Here is a 26,074-nt window from a genome sequence, read left to right on the forward strand (position 1 = left end):
TGTGGATGAATGATATCGCAGTTGAATGTCACTGGCTGGGATTCCAGCATCTTCTTGGGGTAGAGAAAGCAGAGTCAAGATAAAATTACTGTGTTTGGTCATTGAGCTGCCCAAATTGATGTAAAATTTGCCTTTCTGGGAAGCAATGTTCAGCTTTTGTCGATCTTCGACAAAAGCGGCAGGAAGTTTCTATATCTGAGAAATCTGCCTCGAATATACAGCTATCTCACTATTCATTGTGCGACCCAGCAGCCCCTGGATTGATCTGCATATTTAGTTATTTTTACTGTGTATGATATGCTGATACCAAGAGCGGGAATGAAAAGAAAAACAATGATAATAAAGAAACAAAACAAAACAACAACAAGGTGCCAGGTTCTGCTAGGCACAATGAAGAGCAGAGCAACAGTATGTTCTAGGCTTTCATCTATCTAGGAATTTGGGGGGGTGGGGGATAAGATTGGCTTAGGTTAGATTCTCCGCGAACACAAAATAAAAGAGTTGGCTGGGAAGAGTAACTGATTTGATCAATATTAACTGCTCTGTATAGCAAACGTCAGAGCTCAGGCATCATATCCCAAGGTTCTTGCGCTCTTCTAGTCCAAGAAGTACGGGTGTTTTGCATGAAGACAAGCCAACCTGCTCAGATGCATTGACTCAGAGATCGAACAACTTTCCTATGAGCAGATTCTCGATGCCAGGCGCAGATCTGGGATATCCGATAAAGCCGAATATGCGAGACCCCGGACGGCACAATAGCCACCCGATCTACTCCGCACGGACGTGGCTACGCGTGTCTCTAGCCACTAACACCATAGTCAAGACGTTTAGGAGACCATCATTCATAGCCAGGATTGCGCAAGACATTTGACAGATGCGGGGTTCCTATTCCGCCATCGATGCTGATACGAGAGTGGTTGTTGTTGGAGAATTGTTGCACAAGTCGGGACGGCAATTGCGTGATGGCCGGGAGTTATGCTTATCAACCCCATCCCAGTTTCCATATATCTCAGCCAATGTCCCAACTGCAAACTAGATTGGAATCACAAAGTATTCATTCTCATTCAACTGTTATCGGGCATATTACACTGTAAATATCATGGCTCCTGGACTATCTGCAGATCTCCCCATCCACTCGCACCCCGCATCCAGTGGGGATGGCCCAACTGACCAACCACGGTATCCCGCTCCACTGAAGCCCAGTGGTGCTTTGGATGAGTTCGCATTTGAAGAGACAACCCCAATCATTGGCCGCGAATACCCCACCGTCAATATCGTCGATGATCTCCTGAACGCTCCCAACTCCGATGAGCTGGTGCGCGACCTTGCTATCACGAGTACCTCTCCCAATCTACCCCAACTGTATCTATCCCATCCCTAACCATGACCGACAGTCTCCCAGCGCGGCGTCGTCTTCTTCCGCGCCCAAACCAATCTCACCGATGACCTCCAGAAAGTCCTCATCCACCGACTAGGCCAACTAACCGGCAAACCCTCCACCTCCACCCTGCACATCCATCCCCTGCTGAACAACACCAACGAGTTCGGCACCGCAGACGCCGAAATCAGCACAATCAGCTCTCTCGCCCGCAAGAAGATGTTCGCCCACGATCGCCAACCCGACCGTCGTCGCTACGACTCGGCTCAATGGCACTCCGATATCCAGTTCGAGCCGGCACCAGCTGACTACACGTCTCTCCGACTAACCCAGCTTCCCAAAACAGGTGGAGACACCCTCTGGGCATCTGGGTACGAGCTCTACGACCGGTTTTCGAAAACATACCAGAAATTCTTCGAAGGCTTGACAGCGACGTTCGTGGGCGACGGCTTCATCAAGGCAGCGGAGAGAAACCCCAAGGAGTACAAGATATACACTCAGCCTCGGGGAAGTCCGCTCAATGTTGGGGAGGAGCTGGTGGCTGTTCATCCGATCGTGCGGACGAATCCGGTGACGGGGTGGAAGAGTATCTTTGCTTTGGGGCCGTTCCCGAAGTATATCAACGAGCTGAACCAGAATGAGTCGGAGGAGTTGTTGAAGAAGTTCAAGTCGATTATTATTGAAAGCCATGATCTGCAGGTCAGGTTCAAGTGGAAGAATGAGCATGATATTGGTATGTTCTATGCATTTGTTGTGTTGTTATTCTGGGACTAACACTCGATAGCTATCTGGGATAACCGGAGTGCTTTCCACACAGCTACTTTTGATTACGAAGGCCTTGGTGAGAGATTCGGGCACCGTGCGGTCGGTATTGGAGAGAGGCCTTACCTTGACCCGAACAGCAAGTCCAGGTCCGAAGCGCTGGCAGCTGAGGGCCTTCTTTGAGGTTATTATCATGGTTATTTGTGTGCGTATGGAATTGAACACAGCTTGATGTCGACGGCGGCAGTGCCTCTATCCGGTGGCTAGGATGATATGCTAGTACCTATTATTACGCATATGATATATACACTGCTGTTTCCTTAGATACATAAGACACCTTACGTCAGTGATTTTGTCCTTAGATCTCTTGTTTAAAATTCAATTTTTCTTGATCACATCGTTCTCGGGAAAGTGTGTTTTTAGAAATAGTACCCCTAACAACACACCTCTGAATATATTTATTGGAGGGTACATTCTAAGTTCAGAGTTTATCCAACTTGATTTTCGTTTTTCTCGTTCTTTTCTTTTCTCCTTCCTTTAAATTTACTAATTCCCTTTTAAGTTTTTGAACATTATTTTTCTTTTCCTATTTTGCATTATATCTTCGATAAAAACATGATCTTCTTGGGGCTCGGACGGCGGATCAAAAAAAAAAAAAAAGGAAAAAAAGATAATGAGCCCAGCCCGGCTCGATCGGACAACCTTACGATCTGGAGTCGCTGTTGGAAATCTGTTAGAGGATGTTTTTGCAATCCGATTGGATGCAGGTGAACTTACTACGCGCTACCAATTGCGCCATAGGCCCATTTGTTGGTGAGTGGATATCATTAAAGTGCCTAATGTAAATCAAAGGCGCAAAACAAATGGACCGATGCTGCGACGCGTAGGTGTTCCTCAACCATCAACAAAGAAGGAAAATGACAAAATCCAAATTTGGGCAAAAAAAATCAGATAAATTTGATCCAACAAGTTTCTAACCACTGGATACTTTTCTTGGAAGATATTTTGATCAATTCGGTCCACCACTGCGCCCAACCTCTCTCAACCCAACCTGATACTCAACCTTCTGCTCCACTTCACTCTCCGTCGACGACTCATACTTTTTATTGATATCCTCCAACTCCAACTTTCTCGTTTCCGGAATAAAGAAGTACCCAAAGATGACCGAAACAGCAGACAGCGACCCATAAATGAATCCGAGCTTACCACCAATATCCACATGGCCTGGGTCGTCTGCGGTTTCAAGATAGGGGTAAGAGAACGTCACGGCGAACCTGACAATCATAGTCTGTCAGTTTCCATGATCTGGAATAAATGTGTGCAATGGTATGTGTGGAGGGGAACGTACTCAGTAATCAGCTTCACAGTATACGCGATCCGCAGAGTCATTTCTCTCAACCCGGCCGAAGGCAACTCCGCACCGAGCACATACACCAATGGCGCCCAGGCAAGAGACCAACCAAAGCTGTAAAGAAGCAGCATGGCGACGATGCCTTCTTTGGCAGCGGTATTACTGGGGTCTGCGGTGCCGAGACCGCCCATTGTCATTAAGGACGCTGTTTCGAGGAGGCCGCTTACGTGGAAGAGCATTCTACAGTTGAGAACGAGCGTCAGTGAACACAATCAGAAAGGGAGAAGATGACATTCACGTACCTTCGTCCAACCACATCACTCAATGCCGTCGAAATAATCAACGCCCCAATATCCGTCGCGTTAGTACCAAGCGTGACACTAAACGCATTGACCGATTTCAACTGCTTCACGAAAAGTGTTCCATACTGACTCGCAAACGCCTGCCCCGAAGCCTGCTGAAAGAAGTTCGCAGCGGCAACAACGAACGTACGTTCACGATTCCCCTTAATGAAGAGATCCTTGAAGCTTTTCTTCTGCAGCTGGGCCGTGACTTTCTGTGCCATTTCGTCAAAGTCCTCTTGTATCTCATGTTCGGGTGTGTTTTTCGATCGGTATCGTTTCAACGCTTGAAGTGCTTCTTCCTGTCGGTCGCGGAGGAGCAGCCATCGTGGGGACTCAGGTATTATCCAGACGAGCCATATGCAAATGAATGGGATGACGAGAATCAAGCCGAAGGGGATTTGCCATGCGGTGTTTGTTGGAATGCCTGATGTGCCTCTTGCGATGCCGGTTACTACTAGGCCTCCGATCTTGATGCTGAGCCAGTATAGGACGCCCATGGCGCCACGGACTTTTCGGGGAGCGAGTTCGGCGAGGGTGGTTGGGATTACGGCTAGTTGCATTCCTAAGTAGATGTCTGTGGAGGTTAGATGATGGTTTGTATTCTGGGAGATGTAAGGAAATACTGACAGTGTAGTGCGCGACCGGTTAATATTTGTGCGTCTGTTTTGGAGCTCACCACCACTGCTGCACTGCCTAGTGCATAGAGGTTCATGCTGAATATGCACCATTTCCGACCATAAGTATTGCTGATATAGCCTCCTAGGAAGACACCTATTGCAAAAATATCAGCCAAATACTCCATAGCCCTGGAAAGTACGATCCTCACCGACAATCTGCGTTCCCGCCTTCAAACTATTATAAAGCGAAGTAAACAACGGCTTCACCTTGTATTTCCCGGTACTGTGATGATAAACGCCAAACTGACGAGCGAACGAATCCATAGCCTGACACGAAGAGAACGCCTGATCGCTGAACCCATAATTAAACGCCGAAACTGCCAGCAGCACGGTCGTGAAAATGAGCATCCGGCTCCATTGTTTCTGAGATTCCATTTGGAGGCAATCTATCGTTGAGATAAATTCCCTTCCAGAAACAACTATCAATCAATTAATCAGATAATCAAAGGCCGAGATAATCAGATATGGTGTAATCAGATCATCAGATAATGGTGGCGAACGGATGGCTTGGCTTTATACGTCGCAAGGTTTGCAACGTGGGCGGATGGCGGAGGGCTTTTCTCCCCCGACCCTCCCCGACCGGTGAGATAGTGAACGAACTAGTCCAGTAGTTCTTACAGCCTGCATCGGCTATCATCGCTCGATTTAGTATCGGTGGCATGGTTTCGTGTTTGGGGGTTTATCCATCATCTCGGGCTTACGAGGCTGTGAGGGATCGGCCATTTACAGATCCCACGCTGATCATGATGGTGAGTGTCCAATCATCATGACCATTATGTCTCATTGCTTCCAGGTGATACAAAAGCATGGCGACCGCTATGCATAGTACGCTGTGATCTTCTTAATGCCTTCCTCATGCTGCTTTACCCCTTAACCGCGCTTTCCTACGGCGTACCCCGATCAATCTCTTATCTTTCTCCGAGTCTTCCGGTACTGGTACCGTACTGCGTCCTGCAGGCTTACCTTCTCAGGCGACATTGTCTCAGGCTCCCACTGCACATACAATATCCAGGCTTCGCCTGTATCAATTGAACGAGAGTTCTATTCCATGAACAGCCTATATGTTCATAACAAAGACATCGAACCACTTTCTCCATACTGCCAAGCTTGCCAAGCTCTTGTATAGGGCTGTAGGGCTGTAGGGCTGGAGCCAAGTCCAAGACCCTTTGTTCCCATCAGCGACGGGCGGTTATTAATACGGTTTCCCGAATTCAATCTCCCATCTGATTACCGGATGTTGGTTCCATTCCTGCCCGGAGAGGGAATTTCCGGAGTCAGCGCACTTTAATGAAAATTTGAAAAATGAGGGGTAATGCATAAACTCGGATTTACATGGTTCTTTTTTTAGCTGCGTCTTTTGTTGGTGGACAACACCACACGTATTGGCTTCCATATGATCTCGTGTGCTGGTAAACCATGTTTCACAAGTTTTACAACTTGCTAGTTGGAGTGATTTGGAGAGCAAGTCGGAGATTTACGAGCAAATAATTTCATTGTATAATCGAGGATGTTCACACCCGGGTCCACTGCGGTGGTAAGGTATTCGCTCTCCCGGGCTGGTCACGTTGGGGGCTTCGCTTATACCTGCCACCATACGATATGCTCAAGCTTTCAAGTAACACATGGCAGACGGCCCCCATTATGCGTGGGGTTTCTCCCCTGCACTTGCGAAGAAGGATCTGACTGACTCCACAACGCCGACCATCCCCCAGGTCAGCTTGGCACTGCTTATATGCAGTAGCCTGAGGCATCTTTAGGCGGCAGTCATGATTATTGATTGTGAGGGAGCTCTCATGAACCTATGCATTGCACTAGTATATAGTACCAATTTCCACACCAGACCAGGAAGCGAGGGCCATGCTTTTGATTGACACGTCTTAGTGTTACCCATTGTCCTGCACAAAAAGTCCGAACGGACCGTTGCGATAGCCCGGGCGGTGGTGTGTTACTCGAAAATGGGGATTCTTGTCTATGTACAGACTAGTTAGGGTAGACGTGAGCCTAACCCCAGTAAATCTGGGGTAAATACTACAGAGATTTCTGGACGGATCCTGTACTTGGTTTTCAGGATCTGGATTTGAATAGCAACATAGTAGTAGCACGTATCCCAATGTGTGCGGCATGGGGTATGTTGGTTTGTGGTTACTTGTGTCGCACCAATATGCTCAGTGTTCCATTTCACTAACTATCATGAACCACATCTCCGGGGAGCCCGACACAGACATGACAGGTTATATAGACCCCATGAGAGCCGTACCATCATAGCAGCTACTATATTGTACCCTCTCATTCAGCTAAGAAATATCTAAAAATGCGGTTTCCAATTCTCACCCTCGCTCTACTCTCTACTCTCCTAACCCTCCCCTCCACCACCCTCTCCCACCCATCTCCAAGCACAGAACACCTCCACCTCCACCCCCGCGGCCAAGGCACCATTACCTTTATCGGCTCCCTCCTCAACAACGGGTTAAAGGTCCTCCAGCTAGACAAATCCGTCCGCTACTTCACCCCCGAGCGTCTAGACGACGTCAAAACTCGTTCGTCGGAAGCACTGCAAAGCCTCGATGAAGCAATAGCGACTGGGAAATCTATCGGCCATTTTGACCCTACAAGTAGTCATGTTATTGCTGCGCTGTGTATACCGTTGAAGCCGTTCTACGGGAGTATGATTAATGCGATTCGTGATAAGGTATCATTACCATTCCTTCTTTATATTTTATCTTTTGGCTGGAATAGTAAAAATTCCAGCTAACAATGACCATCAACAGCGCGAGGAATTGACCGCGGCGAAATACAAAGACGAGATGATAAAGACGCTGGTTGCTCTTCGGGTGAAGAGTCGGGAGTTGGCGGAGCTGGTGAAGAAGATACTCACGGAGCCTGATGGGTCGTTTTGTTTGTTTCTCGAGGATTTTATTGATAAGCGGTTTTCGAAAACGATTGATGAATATAAGGGGATCAATAGCGGTGATTCGGATGATGTGGAGGGAGATATCTGGAATGTGGAAGAGTAGAGACTGGAATTGGTATGTGGGAATTGCCCGTGGAGAGGTAGGTCATCTGGAGGGCTAATTAGCAGCTGAATACGACATAGGATCCCACCAGCTTGATACATTAAAAGTTGTTAGCGAGAAGCAGGTACTTTTGGACTACATGGAAAAAATATGTTACAGTTTTAGGCTAACTGACTCATGTATGCGTGCATAATTGGTATAGCTTGGACTGTGCAGCCGATTTCGGTCCTGGTCATCGACTACTGAACTTGGCCCGAAAATCCTAACCTACTGTGTAGTTCATGATGCTTTTCACATGATCTCCAAGAAGTCAATCCAAACTTTATTAAGTCCCAAAAATAGTCCTATACTATTAACCATCTCGTTCTCGCCCAAATTATGATGCGCAGATCCCAGCCACAAAGTATGACGTAGTCACAGCAACACAGGCCAAACTCCGCTCACCGCCCAGTCACCGCCTTTTAATATACGGGAAAATTGCTGCCTACGTAGCGAAGAGTCTCGGCCGACGCATAGACCAACCACAACCACCACTGGCAGATAAAAAATTCACACAAAAAGTCAAACAGTCATAATAATTGTTGCCGTGGGATATCAACATATACACACAAAAAAAAAAAAAAAAGAAGGAAATATTAATCAATAGTCGCGAATCATGAATGGCCCCGTCGATACGCCGAGAGCGCCCGTAATGGAGTATAGCCCGGGTTGCGAATTTCACCGAGCCGACCAACAATACATCAGGAGACAGATGTCGGTGTCAATTGAGGTGGTTATTTGTTGGCCAGGATGTAGCTATGACACGCGTCAGCTTTTGTTGTTTCCGGTTGGATGTAAGGCGGGAAGGAAAGGGCAGCAACACATACTAGGCGTGGATGACACCTGGTACCCAACCCAGGATACACAGACAGATGTTGATGAGGAGATCACAGCTGCATCCGGTGCGCATGAAGACACCCACGAAGGGGAGGAAGAAGGCGATGATAATTTCGCAGCAGCCGCTGTTGTGAGAGATTAATTAGTATCATTCTCATAGAGAGTGTGTAACAAGGGGGTGCATACACTTTTCCGGGCATGATGGCGGTTTGTGTAGTGTGTTGATAGAGGTTTCTTGGGAAGATGGAAATTGAGCTTGTCTCGAGGATAGGAGAGTGAACAAAATTTCAGAGTCTGGACGATGAAGAACAAACAAATGGTGGACGATCAGGGGAATTAAAAAGATCATAAGGAACGAGGAGTTGTGACGTCACGCTTGATGCTGCGTAGGGCTGAAAGTGGAGCTGACTCGCACGCCGTAAGAATGAATGCCCATCAGGATATGCCGATGACCATGTTTTGATGTAGCCTGATATTCTTGCGCAACCTTTGTCGATCCTGCGTCATGGTACCTTTATCTATTTGCTGTCAGTCTGTGTGGTTGTTTCATGGTATGTTGTGGCCTGACTGGAAATCAACGACATGGCTACTGCGACGGGCGCGTACTTTGCCGCTTTGCTCTAGGGAGTACTCGGCTCAATATAGTTAATCAAATACGAGTACGAGTGCAATAGTGTATGACTACAGATTATATTATTGGTTCGCTTGATTGACCCGCTATAGTTTATGCTCTTGTACCGCTTACATAAGTAATCACATAAAGTGCATAGAATAATGTATAGCTTATACGCTGTATCTTCAGGTCATACTACCTTCCTGGCTTTGAGAGATGATTTTGGAAAATCTTTATAATACCAGCATATATCTCATTTGACTTGGCCGCAAGGCATCGAAAACATAGGGTGACAATCGAGTGCAATCCAAAGTTGAGTCTTACTACTCCTCCCTACATCAAATATATATATTGTTGGGCTAGTGTGTTGTTCCAGTTCCTAACTCCAGCTAGGTGGATATTAGCAACTCCAATAAAGCGTAACGTGCCAATGCCTTATACGTGACTGTGGCACACTACAGATTAAGAAGCGACAAGGCTAGGGGTTGAAGTAGATCATCAAGATTAAGCTCCTTTGTCGTTGCCAAGGCCAACCCTCCCGGTCGGGTTCAACCTTTATCGCACGGGTTCAACTTTCTACGCATCGCCAAGGAGCTCTCCAGGTTTGCGCCCTGCTCTCAAAGAGTATTTAGCCGCATCAATTATAGCTTGACAACATTTCATTCAATCCAATAGATTATACCGCTGTCTTCAGTATCTGCAGCATAGAAAACTATTTATTATATGAGCTGGCTCTTATTACCCTATCTCTTCTAGTAAAAGTTGAGACACAGGTCTAGAACATGTATTTAATAAATACAAGCACTTAATTCACACGACTTTCTTGGTCGCTTCTATATACCATAATAATAATTAAACATGAACAGAGAATAGACAGCCAAAGGAAATGCTAATTAATCAGATAAAGAATGGAAAAAGTCCAAGCGAACAGGGATGCCTCCCATGATCAACGGCCAACTCATCCCATAAATTTGCTGCAGCACATAGCCTCCAAGATCATCGCTATTCAGCACCCAAAACGGCCCGCTTTTGGTCCAGGCCCTTGACAGAATAGCCTCGTAAAAACAAAAGAGGAAAAAATGAACAAAAGAAAAGAAAAAAAGAAGGATGAGCAACGCCTTATACCCGGAAGTTCGACACTACTGCTCCACCTCGTAAACAAGCTTGAATCCGCTGACCTCCTTTCTGCGAATCATCTCCAATCCTTCTAGAATGCCGGGAAACCCGCCCGACATGACCTTAGCAGGGTGGTTCTTAAGATTGCCCTCGAGCAGGTGCTTCTGGGCGCCGGCGTAGAGCTCGTCAGCAAAGACACGCGCATCGGGGTCAGCGTCCCGCCCGTAGGGGGCCATCCAGGTACTGCCGCGACCCTTGACAGTGGAACCCAGGATCCAGTCGGGCTTGACAACCCTGCGAGTGGCCTGCGCGTCGGGGTAGGGGTCCAGCGCCGTGTAGCGACCGCCCGCGCGGCCAATGGCCTCGTAGCACAGCTTCATGGATGAAGTGACGGTGATGCAGTCAATGGCGTAGGCCAGAGCGTTCTTGGTGTAAGACTTGATGTCCTTGGCGCAGTCGGCAGACCGGTAGTCAAAAGTCTTCTCGGCGCCGTAGGAAAGGACCAGCTCCTCGTGCGACGGCGAGCAGGTCGCGATTGGCCGGAATCCCGCCAGCCTGAGCAGCTGCAGGGCCATGGTGCCTGTCGAGGTGCTACCACCGTTGACGAGCACGTAGGGCGGATTGGCGGCCGTGTTGGGCGCGGTCAACGTCCCGGGCAGTTTCATGGAGCGAAACAGGGCAATGCCTGCGGACGACAGAGACGTGCCTATGCAAGCGGCATCGGTGAAGGACATGTCATCCGGAAGACGCAGAGCCTGGGTAGCCACGGTCGAGGCGTACTGGCAGAAGCCGCCACCGCTGGGCCTCTTACGGTCCATGCTGTCTGCTGTGCCCAGTACCCGGTCTCCCACCTTGAGATCTTTCCTGGTAACACCGTTGCCAATGGCCACGACGACACCAGCAAAATCGAAGCCGAGAATGGCGTCTGGCACAGCGAAGCCCTTGGCCATCTTGGAATCGACGGGGTTGAGGGCCAGCGCGGCCGTCTTGACAAGCACGGAATCCGGCTCCAGGTCGATCACGGGCACATCGTGCGAGATGCGAAGGGTGCCCTCTTCATCAGCAGCGATGATGGCGGTCTGCGTCTTGGGGATGGGGGCGTGCATTGTGAAGGATGGTAAGGCAGGTGGCTTTCTTGGTGATGGTGGTGGTGACGTTGCTGCTGTTCGCTTTTGTTGTTGTTGTTGTTGTTGTTGATACACCCGGGAGAGAAATATAAGGATGATCGGAAATGACAAGAATATGGGAAGAAAGAGAGAAAAGAAGTATAGGAATGCTTTGTAGTCGTCGTAAACCCGCGACAGTATTAAATTCGTACCTAATGTCTTCATAACAACAATATCGACATTTTTTTTTTTTCAGGCGGTGGTTGTCGACACCAAGATCTATATACACGGGCGCGATCTCGCACAAGTCTGCCTCGAGGGTGGCTCAGATGGGAATGAGAGAGCAACGTCTTCTCTCTTCTGGGGTTTGGGTTGCGAGGTTACCATCACCGTCTCGTTCGACTGTCGCATTCGGGGCACTTTGCTCTGGGCAAACAAGTCCACATTCCCATTAAGGCATGGAAAGAGATGGCCGCTCGTATTGGCAAGGGAAAGGATGAAGCGGTTGTCTCAAAGAAGAAACCAGATGTTAGGGCGGGAAAATCACCCATATCGGGTATCCGGGGAGGCAAGCATTAAAGAGCGGCGAAGGGGTGTTGGGTGATGGATTGACCGCTAGCGTGAAGGCTTAATTTCCGCCGTCTACTTTTATAATCAGCGCTTGCGACCACCTCCATCCCGTAGGATTTGGCCCCAAAAAATCCCGTAGGATTTGGCCTCACCAGTCCCGTAAATTCGTTACGTCCGTATGTATGTGTATCCTCACAATCTCCAAAATTGCTGGTGTTCTTGTGGCGTTTCTGTCGACACTTGGCGTGGTGTGCCGAGCATCTGCCAGCCAGTGAACGATTTCGCGGCGTGGCATGAGGCACGGTTCGGATCTACCCTTGATGCTTAATCGTACATACAGCCAGCCAGAATTTCTCGCCAAGACTACATTACATCTCATCCTCCAGGACTATGCTGCTACAGGACGATGCGACGGCATAAGGCTCCCCAACTTGAAACTTGAGAATACATGCAGTTGTATCTGAAACCCCAACCACAGCCGTCGCTCGCCCATCTGCCGCTGTAGTAGTGTCTTCGTAAGACTGGCGGGTGTATGATTGTGAGGGATCATAATTGGCCCCCAATTACACCTTCTATCGTGCGACTAGAACTTCCGATATTAATTATTGTTCTATAGGGCCTTGTCCACCGCCGCCACCAAGCAAAACAAGCGAGAATCCTCCTGGTCGTTTATCTATGCAGGTCGTATTCTGCAGAAAACCCATTCGCTGGCTCTTCCTCGTGTTCACTATCTGACCCCACTTTCGCCGGTCCCATGGGGCCAAAAAGTCAGGGCCAAGGCGAGATGTCTCAACTAAGGCGAGAGGGCTGAGTCAAGACGACAAATTCGCGTGGGCCCGGTGCCCTGCGTCCTGCTAGGTAATGGTGTGACTGAAGAAGCTGACAAGCCTAACGCAGGATTGCCTCGTGGATTCTTCTGCCTCCATCGCCGAACCGCAGGGACTCCACAAGCCAATCCGAGACCATGTGTCAGCTGCACATGGTACTGTGGGTCTCTCAACATCACTAAACCGGATTGGGAAGCTCTGAAAGAGGTCGGAGTTAAGGAAGCAAGTTCACCATATACTAGCACTATCGACTGATACGAGTATCCGTGGCTCAGCAACGATCTGTGGGGATGTGGAGGCACGGATACGGGAATAACAGATCGGTGGATACAGGTATCATCTACATACTGTCCAATGATACTTCCTGGGCCAGTGCTTTCCTCATCGGGATACCACTTCCACCATCAAAGGAATCCCGACGGAATGTCGAGAGCTCTTCACATCATGGCGAGAGGATGGCTCTGGTTTGCTGGATAAGGACCTGATCGGAAGCTGTCAGGTTTAAACATAAAACCCTTCCCACATGGCATCTCAGCTCGATTGTCGATCTTGATTGTCACTACTCACGGGCTTCAGTCCTTTCCCTTTCATTCAACATCATCTGGTCTGATATCTGTACCAAGTCTCACCAGATCTACCAAGTCCTACCCATTCTTTACCAGGTCTTTTTAGTTGTTTGAACACCAAGTCTTATAAAGTCTCTTTTAATCTTTTTAATCCGAGTCTAGCTATACTCCAATATCTTTGATTCTATTCGATTCAATTACCAGGCAAGTCAAGCAAAATACACACCCCATCTGTACCATTATTGTCCCATCACCCCCGTGAAAATGTCTGCTTCCAAGAACGAGCCCATTGCCATTGTTGGCAGCGCCTGTCGCTTCCCTGGGGATGCCACATCTCCTTCCAAGCTATGGGAGCTGCTCAAGGAGCCCCGTGAGGTCGCCCGGCCTATCGACCGTTTTGCGGCCTCAAGCTTCTACCACCAGGATGGTCACTACCACGGTGCTAGCAACGTCCGCGACGCGTACCTCCTTTCCGAAGACCCCCGCTACTTCGATGCCCAGTTCTTCAACATCCCCCCTGGTGAGGCCGACTCCATCGACCCCCAGCAGCGCACCGTCCTCGAGACTGTGTATGAAGCCGTTGAATCCTCTGGCCTGGTGCTCGAGGACATGCGCGGCTCAGACACGGCTGTCTATGTCGGGGTCATGTGTGACGATTACGGCAACATTTGCTACGTCGACCAGGAGGCGGTCCCTACCTATGCCGCCACCGGCACGGCCCGTAGCATTCTGTCCAACCGTGTCTCTTTCACCTTCGACTGGCGGGGTCCGTCCATGACCATTGACACGGCCTGCTCGTCGTCCCTGGTTGCTATTCACCAGTCTGTTCAGGTTCTGCGCAGCGGCAATTCTAACATCGCCGTGGCCGCCGGTGCCAACTTGATTTTCAGCCCGAGTATGTAGCTCCCAAAGATCCCTCCCCATCAGGAAATGTTTTCGAAAGTTCGCTAATCCTCACCAAAAGACATGTTCATCGCCGAGTCGAACCTTAACATGCTTTCCCCAACGGGCAAGTCCCAGATGTGGGACGCCAACGCCAACGGTTACGCCCGTGGAGAGGGTATCGCCGCTGTCATCATGAAGCGTCTGTCCGACGCGATCCGCGACGGTGACCACATTGAGTGCGTCATCCGCGAGACGGGCTGCAACCAGGATGGTCACACTCCCGGTATCACCATGCCGAGCCAGGAGGCTCAGACCAAGCTGATTCACGACACCTACCGTCGTGCCGGCTTGGACCTGAGCAAGCCCGAGGACCGCCCTCAGTACTTTGAGGCTCACGGCACTGGTACCAAGGCTGGTGACGGCGTCGAGTCCAAGGCCATCTACCATGCCTTCTTTCCCGAGGGTCAGACAACTGACGAGAGTCTGTGGGTTGGCTCCATCAAAACTATCATCGGTCACACCGAGGGTACCGCCGGTATCGCCGGTGTCATGAAGGCCTCCCTTGCCATCCAGAACAAGACGATCCCGCCCAACTTGCACCTCAAGACGCTTAACCCGGAAATTATCCCGTACTACGGCAAGCTGCAAATCGCCAAGACTGCGCAGGACTGGCCTGCGCTGCCCGCCGGTGCCGTTCGCCGTGCCTCCATCAATTCCTTCGGTTTCGGTGGTACCAACGCTCACGCCATTATCGAGGCGTACGAGCCCGAGGCCTCTCCCGTGCAGGCTGAGGCTGCGGCCAAGGCTGCTGTCGCCTTGCCCCTTACCTTTTCCGCCACCACGGAGACGTCTCTCACCAACCTCATGGCCAAGTATCTAGAGTACCTGACTGAGAACCCCGATGCCGACCTCACCAGTCTGGCCTTCACCCTGCACGACCGCCGTTCCACCTTTGCGTACCGCAGCCACATTGCGGGCCAGTCAGTCGAGGAAATCTTGCCCAAGCTACAGAAGGCTGTTGAGGAGCAGCAGTCTGGCAACTCGGCCAGCATCGTCCGCGGTACTTCTGCCAAGAAGCACCTGCTCGGTGTCTTCACCGGTCAGGGCGCTCAGTGGGCGACTATGGGTCGTGAGCTGATCCGTGCCTCCAAGTTGGCCCAGGACATCATTGGCAAGCTTGAGCAGTCCCTCGCCGAGCTCCCTGCCTCTGATCGCCCGTCTTGGTCTCTCATGGAACAGCTGATGGCTGATCCGACCCAGTCTCGCATTGCTGAGGGCGAGCTGTCCCAGCCGCTGTGTACTGCCGTTCAAATCGTCCTGGTCGAGGTGCTCAAGCTGGCCGGCATCACTTTCGATGTCGTTGTCGGCCACTCCAGTGGTGAAATTGGTGCTGCGTACGCCGCCGGATTCTTTAACGCCACTGATGCCATCCGCATTGCCTTCTATCGTGGTCGCTACGCCTTCATGGCAAAGGGTCGTGAGGGCCAAAAAGGTGGTATGTTGGCTGCTGGTACCACTCTTGAGGATGCTCTCGAGCTTGTCGAGCTCCCCGCCTTTGAGGGTCGCGTTTCCGTCGCCGCATACAACTCCGACGCCAGCGTTACCCTCTCCGGTGACCTGGACGCCATTGAGGAGGTCAAGGAGGTCTTGGACGACGAGCGTGTTTTCAATCGTCAGCTCAAGGTTGACACCGCGTACCACTCGCACCACATGATCCCCTGCTCCGCCAAATACTATGAGGCTCTTAACAACTGCAACGTCCAGATCCTCAAGCCCTCTGGTGAGACTAAGTGGTACTCTTCTGTGTACGACGGCAAGCTCATGGAGCCTTGCGAGGATCTCAAGCACACTTACTGGATCGACAACATGGTTAACATCGTCCTGTTTGCCACGGCCCTCAAGTCTGCCCTCAACAAGGCCGTACCTCAGCCCACCCAGGTCATCGAAGTTGGTCCCCACCCCGCCCTCAAGGGTCCTGCCTCCAACGTTATTGAGGATGTGGTCAAGGCTGCGCTGCCTTACACCGGAACCCTGGCTCGTGGCCAGAACGACGTCAATGCTGTGGCCTCTACCCTCGGTTACCTCTGGGCCCAGTTTGGCCGCAGCTCCGCCGACTGGAAGGGTTACTCACAGGCCTTCTCCTCGAGTATTCCTACCATTCTCCACGAGCTGCCCAGCTACCCTTGGAACCACGACCGTCTGTTCTGGTACGAGGCTCGCAAGTCGCGTGTCAACCGCCTGCGTCAGGACCCCGCTCACGTCCTGCTTGGTACACGTACCGACTCCATCAACGAGCGCGAGTACCGCTGGCGTAACTACATCAGCTCCAAGGAAATCCCCTGGCTCTCCGGCCACAGCATTCAGGGTCAAACTTTGTTCCCTGCTGCTGGTTTCCTCGTGATGGCTGTCGAGGCTGCTCGCATCGTCGGTCGTGATCAGGCCATCCACGCCATCGAGCTGCAGGACTCCCAGATCCACCGCGCCCTGGCTGTCAACGAGGACAAGGGTATCGAGACCCTCTTTACCCTGTCCAATGTCACTTCTGTCCAAACGGGTTCAGAGTCCTCTACTATCACTGCCAACTTCGCTTGCGATGCCTGCCTCCAGAAGGGTTCCGATGTCTTCACCTCCATCGCCAGCGGTAAGCTCGTCATGAGCCTCGGCACTCCTTCTTCCACGGCCCTGGTCGAGTACCCTAAGGAGGCTGGCCTCGGCATGCTGGATGTCGACTGTGACGAGTTCTACGCCTACCTCGCCTCCATCGGTTACAACTACGCTGATCTCTTCAGGGGTATCACCTCCATGAGCCGATGCTGCGACTTGGCTCAGGGTGAGATCATCACCTCTACTGCCAGCCAGAGCGGCTCTATGGAAGAGTTCCTGCTTCACCCGTCCACTCTTGACGTTGCCTTCCAGGCCATCTTTGCCGCCATCAGCTACCCCGGAGATGGCGCACTGTGGGCTCTGCACATCCCCACCACTATCCGCCGCGTCGTCATCAATCCTGTCATCTGTCCGATGAACGGCGGTCTTGACGAGAAGGTTCGCTTCTCGGCTACCTCCAACCGCGCTGATGACGGTACCTTCTCCGGTAGCGTTGACATCTTCCCTGTTCACAGCGATCACTCGCTGTGCCAGGTAGAGGGATTGGAAGTCAGCCCCGTGTCTCCTCCTACGGCGAAGGACGACCGCCACATGTTTGGCCACACCAGCCGCTGGCTCAGCACACCGGACGCCGAGGCCGTGGCCAAGTCTGTTTCAATCACTACCGAGCAGGAACAGGAGCACCAGCTTCTTGACCGTCTTGCGCTCCAGGAGCTTCGGAAGATTGTTGACTCTGGTAACTCCGAGCATGCTCATCTGCGCACCTGGGCTCAGGGTGTCCTCAAGGTTGTTGGCACCGACAGCGCCACTGAGCAGATTGACAGCTCTAGCGTCACTGTGGACGAGGCTTTCGCTGCCAACCTTGCTATCCTCAAGGCCCTTGGCTCTGGCCAGTCCGGCTTGCTGAACAAGTTCTACGCCTTGGCATTTGGTGCTGCTGAGGCTCGGAGCGCTTTGATCTCGCTGGTTCACCAGATCTCCCGCCGTTACCCCCACATGCGCATCATGGAGCTCGGCGCTGGCAACGGTGCTGCTACCAAGCCTCTCCTGGAGACTCTCGGTGCTTTGTGCTCCGCTTACACCGTCACTGACTCTACTGACGAGCACTTCGCGGCCCTTAAGGAGGAACACGGTGATGACCTCTTCACCCAGACCCTCGACTTGGACCAGGACCTCGAGGAGCAGGGCTTCTCCGCCGCGAGCTTTGATCTCATCATTGCCCCTACCGGCCTCCACAATGTGCAGGACCGTGCCCAGGCCATGCAGAAGCTGCGCTGGCTTACCAGGCCTGGTGGTTTCCTCTTCGTCCAGCAGATCACCAATGTCAGTGCTGCCCACGTCGGTCTGACCGTGGCTAGTTTGACGTCGCAGACTGAGGTTCCCGAGCTGTCTGAATACGATGCTCTGCTTCAGGAAGCTGGCTTCTCCGGCATTGACTCTGTCACTCCGGACTCTGTCAGCCCCTTCAGCGTCTTCGTGTCTCAGGCCGTCGACGGTCAAATCAACGCCATCCGAGCTCCTCTGAGTGCCGGTAACAAGACCACAGTTGACCAGATTCTCCTCATCGGTGGTCGCCGCTTCCAGACCTCTCGCCTCATCGCAAACATCAAGAACACCCTCGCCCAATTCTGCGGCAACATCACGTCGATCCAGAGCATGCGCGACTTCAAGTCGTCCATGCTGGCGTCTAGGCCTCTTGTGCTTTCGCTCACCGAGCTCGACGAGCCCTTCTTCCAGGACCTGACCGACCAGAAGTACAAGGCCCTGCAGACTCTATTCTTCCGCTCGCGTTACGTTGTCTGGGCCACTCATGGTGCCAACGGTGACAACCCTTACGCCAACGTCATGAAGGGTGTCGTCCGCTGCTTGCTGATCGAGATTCCTCACCTTCACTGCCAGATGTTCAACATCGAGGGCAAGGTCAAGATCGACCAGCACGCCACCGTTCTGGCCGAGCAGCTGCTCCGTCTACACATTGCCGACGGATGGAAGGACAAGGTCCCCGCGTACAGCCCTTTGTGGACCTCGGAGCGCGAGCTGATGCTTTCCGAGGACAAGCTCCACATCACCCGCTACGACTCCGAGGCCGAGCTCAATAACCACTACAACGTCTTGCGCCGTCGTGTCGTGGCTGATGTCTCCACCGCTGATCGAGTGGTTGCCCTCACCGCTGATAAGAGGCTTCAGCAGTTCCGCCTCAACCCTCAGGCCCCCATTGGTACCGAGAAGGCCAAGGTTTTCGTCAACGTCGAGAAGTCCCTGTCCACCGCCATCAAGGTTGGCGACCTCGGCTACTTCTACCTCAGCATCGGTACCAATAAGGAGACTCGCGAGACTGTTCTCGCGCTGACTGATCAGCACCAGTCTCTTCTCACCGTTCCTGAGTCCCGGCTCCTGGCCGTCAATGTCGCCGCCAGGGAGCACCGCACCCTGCTCGTTTCTGTCGCTGCCACGCTCCTTGCCTCCGCTCTCCTCGAGAAGTCCACTGCCAGCGACAGACTCGTCTTTCATGAGGCTCCCACTGTCTTGGCTGAGCTTCTCAGAGAGAAAGCCCGCAAGACTGGCGCCCAGCTCGTCTTCACTACTGCCGATAAGGAGGCCACTGGTTACTGGCAACACGTCCACGCTTACAGCCCCGGCCGCGAGCTGAGCAGGCTGGTGCAGGCCAACACGAGCCTGTTTGTTAACTTCTCTCCCGCCAGCGAGGGTAGCGAAGTTGTCAACCGTCTGAAGGCCAAGCTGCCGTTCCGCGCTCGCTACCGCACTCTCTCAGACTACCTCCCTTCGCAGTCCGTCCTCTACTCGGACTCGACCGAGGCTCAACTCGCCAAGGCCCTCAAGGACGCCCATGACAAGGCTGTATCCGAGGCCTCGTCAGTTGCCTTTGGCCAGGTTGCCAATACCTTTGTGCAGCAGCTTGCCGCTGACCAGTCTCTCGGTGAGCCCCTGACCACCTTGGACTGGACTGATCCTACTCCTTTCCCCGCCAGCTTGACCCTCGCCATGGACGAGGTGCGCTTCCGCTCTGACAGGACCTACTTCCTTGTCGGTATGACTGGCAGCTTGGGCTTGTCCACCTGCGAGTTCATGATGGAGCGCGGCGCCAGGCACTTTGCCCTGTCCTCCCGTCGCCCCAACATCGACCAGCGCTGGCTCAACAAGGTCGAGACCAACTTTGGCGCCTCGGTCAAAGCGTACCCGCTTAATGTCACTAGTCGGGAGAGCCTGCAAGGAGTGTACAAGGAGATCTGTGCCACCCAGCCCCCGATTGCGGGTGTGGCCAACGCCGCCCTCATCATGCGCGATGGTCTCTTCATGGAGTCTAACGCGACCACCATGAACGAGGCTCTGGGTCCTAAGATCGACGGTACCATCTACCTGGACGAACTGTTTGCCAACGTCGATCTCGACTTCTTCATCCTCTTCTCCTCCCTGGTGTACATCACTGGTAACATTGGCCAGACCTCTTACGCTGCCGGTAATGGTTTCATGGTCAGCTTGGCCCACCAGCGTCGCCAGCGCGGCCAGTGCGCCAGTGTCATGAACCTGGGTGGTATCAACGGTATCGGCTACATTACTCGTACTGACCACAACATTCTCAACCGTCTCGACATCATGGGCTACGGTATCATGTCCGAGCTTGACTACAAGTACTTCTTTGCCGAGGCGGTCATGGCCGGTCCTCCCGACTCCGGCCGCGACCCCGAGGTCTCTGCTGGTCTCAAGTTCGTCAACCCCAAGACCGACAAGAACCCGCCCAAGTGGTGGGAGGACCCTAAGTTCAGCCACTACGTTATTGACAAGAGCGCTCGCGAGGGTGGTGACAAGGGCGCTGAGGGTGCCCTGTCCACGAAGGCCCAGCTGCAGGAGGCTGCCACTGACAAGGACGCCTTCAACATCATCCTGACGGCCCTACAGGCTATGCTTCACAAGAAGCTTGGACTGCTACCCTCAGAGAGCGTCCTGTCCGATGTCGCCATTGTGGAGATGGGTGTTGACTCTCTCGTCGCCGTCGACATGCGCTCTTGGTTCAGCAGCGAGTTTGATCACGACATCCCCATTATCAAGATCTTGGGTGGTGCCACTCTTGCTGACCTGGTCGAGGACACTGTTGCCAACCTGTCACCGTCCATTGCCCCCAACCTGGGCGGCACTGCCGCTGCCGAAGAGGTGCCCAAGCTCGAGGTCGAGACACCTACTGAACCTGACACGGCAGCCCCCTCTGAAGATGAGCCTTCCTTTTCTGAGCTCGACACCCCTGCCACCACCGACATTGGTGAGGGCTCTGTCACTGGCAAGTCTACCGCCGACGAGAAGGTCGAGGCTGCCGCTGCACCTGTTGCGCCGGCTGTCGTTCGCCCCGACTTTGTCCGCGTCGAGAAGATGACTCACGGCTGCTCTCGCTTCTGGTTCCTCCGCCAGTACCTAGAGGATGCCAGCTGCTTCAACATCATTGTCCGCACTCGCCTAACCGGTCAGGTTGACGTGGCCCGTGTCCAAGAGGCCGTCCGCAAGGTAGGTGCTCGTCATGAGGCCCTGCGTACCGCCTACTACGTTGACGAGGAGGGCGAGCCCATGATGGGCGTCATGCCCGACTCCAAGCTCCGACTCGAGATCAGCAAGATTGCCGACGTGAGCGAGGCTGAGAAGGCCCACAAGGAGGTGTCTAAGTACAACTTCGACATCGAGAACGGTGAGGTCATCCGTATGCAGCTGCTGACTGTCGGTCCCCGCGAGCACCACCTCATCTTCGCCGTCCACCACATTGCCATTGATGGCTTCTCCTTCAACCTCATGATCCGCGACATGGACATGTTCTACCAGGGCAAGCCCGTGCCACAGATTGCCTCGCAGTTCACCGACCTGGCCATCCAGCAGCGCAAGGACATTGAGAGTGGTCGCCTGCAGGACGACATTGTCTTCTGGAAGAAGATCTACACCACGCTGCCCGACCCTCTGCCTCTTTTCCCCTTCCCTGGCGTCGGTGCTCGTCTCCCACAAACCAAGTACGAGCACGAGGAGGTTGAGATGGTGCTCGACTCGGCGATTGCGCAGAAGATCCGCACCCTCTGCCGCCAAAACCGCTGCACCACGTTCCACTTCTTCCTCGCCACGTTCCGACTCTTCCTCACCCGCTGGCTCGAGATTGACGACCTGTGTATTGGTATCGCCGACGCCAACCGCAAGGACATCAAGACCCTGGCTACCGTAGGTTTCCTGCTGAACTTGATCCCTCTCCGCTTCGGCGGCCTCACAGGCAAGGAGACCTTCTCCGCCCTCCTCAACACCGCCAAGCAGACCTCTTACTCTGCTCTCAACCACTCCGCCCTGCCCTTTGACCTGCTCCTGCAGGAGCTCGAGGTACCTCGCTCCTCCTCCCACAGCCCTATGTTCCAGGCTTTCCTCGACTACCGTCAGCTCTCTCTGAAGACACCTCCCATGCTCGAGTCTCAGACCGAGGGTGAGAGCAACTTCGGTGCCACCGCCTACGACGTCGTTCTGGACGTCACTGACGACGCTGCCTCCGACATCACCATCAAGTGGCAGACGCAGAAGTCGCTGTACAATGGCCGCCACACCCAGGCCATGATGGACAGCTACATGCATCTGCTGCACCACTGTGCCAATGGTCCCGCCGGCCCCATCGCCTCCGCTCCCCTCTACCGGGACGAGCATGTCACGGCTGCCATTGAGGCTGGACGTGGTAAGTATCAGATGAAACAACCCCTATTCCTACTACTACTGCTACCGAGCCCCGATTAACTGTTTTGTCTATCTCTCTGTGTAGGTCCCCAGTTTGACAGCGAGTGGCCCGAGACCCTGTCCCTCAAGGTCGACCAAGTCTCAGCCCACTTCCCCAACGACATTGCCCTGCGCGACGGCCTCGGCGACTCCATGACCTACAAAGCCATGGACCGCATCATCGACCAGATCTCCGAGGAGCTCGTCCAGACTAGCATTCAGCCCGGTGACAAGGTCGGTGTGTTCCAGCAGCCCTCAGCCATGTGGATCTGCTCCTTGCTCGCCATCTGGCGCAGTGGTGCCGTCTACGTACCTCTTGACCCCCGCAACGGCCTGCCCCGTCTGGCAGCCACTTGCAGTGTTGTCGAGCCCAGCTCCGTGCTCTGCGACAGCTCCACTGTCTTCGATGTCACCCGGCTTGCTCTCCCTGCCGGCGCCAGCACCATCAACGTTGACCAGGTCCGCAAGGCCAACGACTCTCCAGCTCGCCGTCCCAATTTGTCCAAGGGCGGTTCGTCTGCCATCATCGTCTCCAGCAGTGGCTCCACCGGTGTCCCCAAGGGTATCGAGGTCCGCCACCAGAGCTTGCTTAACCTCTTCGAGGGTGACAGCCAGATCTGGAACCTCGGCCGCCCCAACTGCGTTCAGCAGAGTGCCTACAGTTTCGACATCTCTCTTGACCAGATCTTTACCTCTCTCGTGAACGGTGGCAACCTCTACGTCGCTTCCCAGGCCCAGCGATCCGACCCCCAAGCCATGGCTGAGCTCATCGCAAACAACCAGATCACCTACACCATGGCTACCCCGTCGGAGTATTCCAACTGGATCAACTATGCCGCTCCCACCCTGTCGAAGGCCACGAGCTGGCGCCGCGCCAACGTTGGTGGCGAGGGCTGGAACGCTACCTTGCGTGACTCCTTTGCCACGCTCAACCTGCCCAACCTCAAGATCCAGAACTGCTACGGTCCCGCCGAGAACAGCGTCTGGTGCACTCGTCAGCCCATTGACTATCCTTCCGAGTCTACTCTGATCCCGGCCGGACCTGCTCTTCCCAACTACTCTTTCTACATCGTGGACAAGCAGCTTGATGTTGTCCCCACCGGCGTCCAGGGCGAGATCCTCATTGGCGGTGCCGGTACCGCTGTTGGCTACTACAAGCGCACCGACCTAACCAACGAGAAGTTCATCGAGGACAAGAATGCCTCCTCTGTCCACGTTGCCAAGGGCTGGAACCGCGCCTACCGCACCGGTGACAAGGGTTATCTCATGGACGACGGCACCCTCGTTGTCCTTGGCCGCATCACTGGTGACACCCAGATCAAGCTTCGCGGTTTCCGTATCGAGCTCGAGGACATCGAAGCCACCATTGTCCGCGCCTCCAATGGCGTCCTGTCTCGCGTCGTTGCCAATGTGCGCGGCGAGGGTCACGAGAGCTACCTGGTCGGCTTCGTCGAGTTTGCTGACGGCTACCCGACCGACCAGCAGAAGACTTACCTCGCTCAGCTACTCAACAAGGTGCCCCTGCCCCAGTACATGAAGCCCAACATGCTCATCCCGCTTGACCGCATTCCCCTGAACTCCCACGGAAAGGTCAACAGACTGGCTATTGCCACTATTCCTATCCACCCCCAGGTTGATGCTGCCGAGATCTCTACTGAGGTCACCGACACTGAGAAGGCGATCTGGGAGCTGTGGCAGGAGATCCTGCCCCAGTCCGTTATGGATGGTGCAGCCATTAACTTGAACCACGACTTCTTCCAGCTTGGAGGTAACTCCTTGCTTACTGTCCGTCTCCAGTCTCGCATTCGCGAGGCTTTTGGCGTCGTCGTTCCTCTCCACAAGGTCATCGAGTCCAGCAAGCTATCGGCTCTGGGCGCCCTCCTCGATGAGTTCTTGGCCAATTCTCGCATCAACTGGGACCTCGAGACTGCCCTCACCGATGAAATGCTCCACATCTCTCCCGCTGACACCTCCTCTTCCACCCGCAAGAACGCTCAGCCGCTGACTGTCATCCTCACCGGTGCCTCTGGATTCATTGGTCGTCACATCTTGGAACGCCTTGTCCAGGACCCCAAGATCGGCCGCATCCACTGCATTGCCCACCGTCCCCTGTCTGACGAGCTGCCTCACCGCCAGAAGTTCAACGCCGTTGTCGCCTCCTCTTCCAAGATCTCCGTACATGAGGGTGATCTGAGTGCTCCTCGCCTCGGTCTGTCCGAGACCGACTTCGCCGCTCTCGCCCAGCAGGCCGACATGATCATTCACAGCGGTGCCAATCGTTCCTTCTTCAGCACCTACGACCAAGTTCAGGCCATCAACGTCCAGTCCACCAAGGAGCTCGCTCTCATGTCTGCCGCTTCCCTGCGTGACCACCGCCGCATTGTACCCTTCCACTTCCTTTCTGGTAGCGAGGCCGCCACCATCGAGCCTGCTTCGGACGGCTCCCAGGGCTACGTCGCCTCCAAGTGGGCCAGCGAGCGCTTCCTCGAGAAGTACGCTGACCAGCTGCGCCTGCCCGTCCACATTCACCGCCAATTGCCCGTTCCCGAGGGTCGTGAGGCCCAAGGTGAGGAGCTCGACCAGATCCTCCAGGAGTTCGTCGACGTCGCCGCCAACATGACCGAGCTGCCCGACTCGACCACCTGGGGCGGTCACTACGACCTGATCCCCGCTGACCGTCTGTCTCGCGACATTGTCGGCCATGCCTTCACTGCCCTGACCTCGACCGACAACCAGATCTCCAGCGACAACGTCAAGCAGTACTCGCATCTGAGCTCCGTCCGCATGGACATTGCAAAGGTTGTCGAGAGGCTGGACTCGCTGCCCGAGTACGCCCAGAGCGGCCGGCCCAAGATCCCGGCCCACGTCTGGGTCGGCAAGGCTAAGATTGCCGGCTTCCGCTACCAATTCAGCACCATGAACATGGTCCTGCAAGATGCCGAGGGCAAGGGCCTCGCTACGCTGTCGCGGTAGAGTGTTGACCATTCTATCTGACTTGTTTGTTCTTGTATATACCTTTACTCATCACTCTCTGTGTTTTCCTCTCTTTGTATAGCTTGACTCATCACTCTCCCTATTTCCTCGCTTTGTATCCTCATTCATCACTCTCTCTGTTTCTCTCTGTCTAAAATTGTCGTGTTTATATTAGCTTTTACTTTCTCGTTAATAAAGACTTGGTACAATATTTTCTCTCCCTTCTGTAGTGCTGCCTTAGTTCCGTAGAGTGTAACATCTTGTATGTTTTTCCTTTTCTCTCATGTTCTACGATGCTTTGAAGTACATTTTGTATAATATTCTTGAAGAAGCTAGATATATCAAATCATATAATTCATATTCTCACATTTGTCCAATTCTTTGGTCACGTAACGATAAAGACTTGAACATTTCTTCCAAGAAAGTATCTCCGAGTTTCACTACAACAACATCCTAGCCACACTGAGCATAGTTTATCATCTCAATTCTGCGTTTTTGGCAAGAATAACACTTTATTGCTCTAGTAATTCAGTAAGCTATAAAACTTCAATATATACGGTAGATCCTTGAATGATTCCAGATAATGATAGTTATCATGATTGAATAAGAGAGGGTTTAGATAAGAGTGGATGCGAATCTATCTCGTCTTTCTCCAGGCAAAGTCAAGTTA

General features: G+C 53.0%; 6 protein-coding genes and 1 pseudogene across 7 annotated transcripts; 3 read left to right on the top strand and 4 right to left on the bottom strand.

The window, feature by feature from the left end:
- Window positions 1-1,099: 1,099 nt before the first annotated feature.
- On the top strand, window positions 1,100-2,323 carry BO79DRAFT_265903 (TauD/TfdA dioxygenase family protein; the record flags this gene model as incomplete). Its single annotated transcript, XM_025686918.1, has 3 exons — window positions 1,100-1,337; window positions 1,395-2,111; window positions 2,163-2,323. The coding sequence occupies 3 exons, from the start codon at window positions 1,100-1,102 to the stop codon at window positions 2,321-2,323; spliced, it is 1,116 nt and encodes a 371-aa protein (XP_025539418.1).
- Window positions 2,324-2,814: 491 nt separating this feature from the next.
- On the bottom strand, window positions 2,815-2,945 carry BO79DRAFT_t139 (annotated as a pseudogene). The gene has a single exon. The product of its transcript is annotated as a tRNA-OTHER (tRNA).
- Window positions 2,946-3,106: 161 nt separating this feature from the next.
- On the bottom strand, window positions 3,107-5,023 carry BO79DRAFT_245492 (sugar transport protein). The gene is made up of 5 exons (XM_025685471.1): window positions 4,662-5,023; window positions 4,463-4,606; window positions 3,794-4,409; window positions 3,489-3,731; window positions 3,107-3,414 (listed from the first exon to the last, which is right to left on the bottom strand). The coding sequence occupies exons 1-5, from the start codon at window positions 4,885-4,887 to the stop codon at window positions 3,150-3,152; spliced, it is 1,494 nt and encodes a 497-aa protein (XP_025539419.1). The 5' UTR covers window positions 4,888-5,023; the 3' UTR covers window positions 3,107-3,149.
- A 1,800-nt stretch (window positions 5,024-6,823) lies between these two features.
- BO79DRAFT_287628 (cell wall mannoprotein 1 family protein) lies at window positions 6,824-7,526 on the top strand (the record flags this gene model as incomplete). Its single annotated transcript, XM_025688607.1, has 2 exons — window positions 6,824-7,201; window positions 7,281-7,526. The coding sequence occupies 2 exons, from the start codon at window positions 6,824-6,826 to the stop codon at window positions 7,524-7,526; spliced, it is 624 nt and encodes a 207-aa protein (XP_025539420.1).
- A 331-nt stretch (window positions 7,527-7,857) lies between these two features.
- On the bottom strand, window positions 7,858-8,870 carry BO79DRAFT_209148 (YqaE/Pmp3 family membrane protein). The gene is made up of 3 exons (XM_025682545.1): window positions 8,589-8,870; window positions 8,393-8,527; window positions 7,858-8,321 (listed from the first exon to the last, which is right to left on the bottom strand). The coding sequence occupies exons 1-3, from the start codon at window positions 8,600-8,602 to the stop codon at window positions 8,300-8,302; spliced, it is 171 nt and encodes a 56-aa protein (XP_025539421.1). The 5' UTR covers window positions 8,603-8,870; the 3' UTR covers window positions 7,858-8,299.
- A 1,284-nt stretch (window positions 8,871-10,154) lies between these two features.
- On the bottom strand, window positions 10,155-11,237 carry BO79DRAFT_255249 (zinc-binding alcohol dehydrogenase family protein; the record flags this gene model as incomplete). The annotated part of the gene is made up of 1 exon (XM_025686121.1): window positions 10,155-11,237. The coding sequence occupies one exon, from the start codon at window positions 11,235-11,237 to the stop codon at window positions 10,155-10,157; it is 1,083 nt and encodes a 360-aa protein (XP_025539422.1).
- A 2,227-nt stretch (window positions 11,238-13,464) lies between these two features.
- BO79DRAFT_255250 (hybrid NRPS/PKS enzyme) lies at window positions 13,465-25,404 on the top strand (the record flags this gene model as incomplete). The annotated part of the gene is made up of 3 exons (XM_025686122.1): window positions 13,465-14,095; window positions 14,165-22,393; window positions 22,478-25,404. 3 exons carry the CDS (start codon window positions 13,465-13,467, stop codon window positions 25,402-25,404), a joined length of 11,787 nt encoding a protein of 3,928 aa, XP_025539423.1.
- Window positions 25,405-26,074: the final 670 nt, after the last annotated feature.

The sequence above is a fragment of the Aspergillus costaricaensis genome (genome assembly GCF_003184835.1).
Source record: "Aspergillus costaricaensis CBS 115574 unplaced genomic scaffold BO79scaffold_16, whole genome shotgun sequence".
Lineage (NCBI taxonomy): Eukaryota > Fungi > Ascomycota > Eurotiomycetes > Eurotiales > Aspergillaceae > Aspergillus > Aspergillus costaricensis.

What these genes read in the sequence shown, in the direction of transcription:
- BO79DRAFT_209148 (XM_025682545.1), bottom strand. An exon ending in CCAGGTGTCATCCACGCCTA is followed by an intron (nt 8,322 to 8,392) that starts GTATGTGTTGCT and finishes CGCGTGTCATAG; the next exon opens with CTACATCCTGGCCAACAAAT.
- BO79DRAFT_245492 (XM_025685471.1), bottom strand. Translation starts at nt 4,887, where the DNA reads ATGGAATCTCAGAAACAATGGAGCCGGATGCTCATTTTCACGACCGTG. An exon ending in GGCGGGAACGCAGATTGTCG is followed by an intron (nt 4,607 to 4,661) that starts GTGAGGATCGTA and finishes TTTTTGCAATAG; the next exon opens with GTGTCTTCCTAGGAGGCTAT. An exon ending in AGTGATGTGGTTGGACGAAG is followed by an intron (nt 3,732 to 3,793) that starts GTACGTGAATGT and finishes TCTCAACTGTAG; the next exon opens with AATGCTCTTCCACGTAAGCG.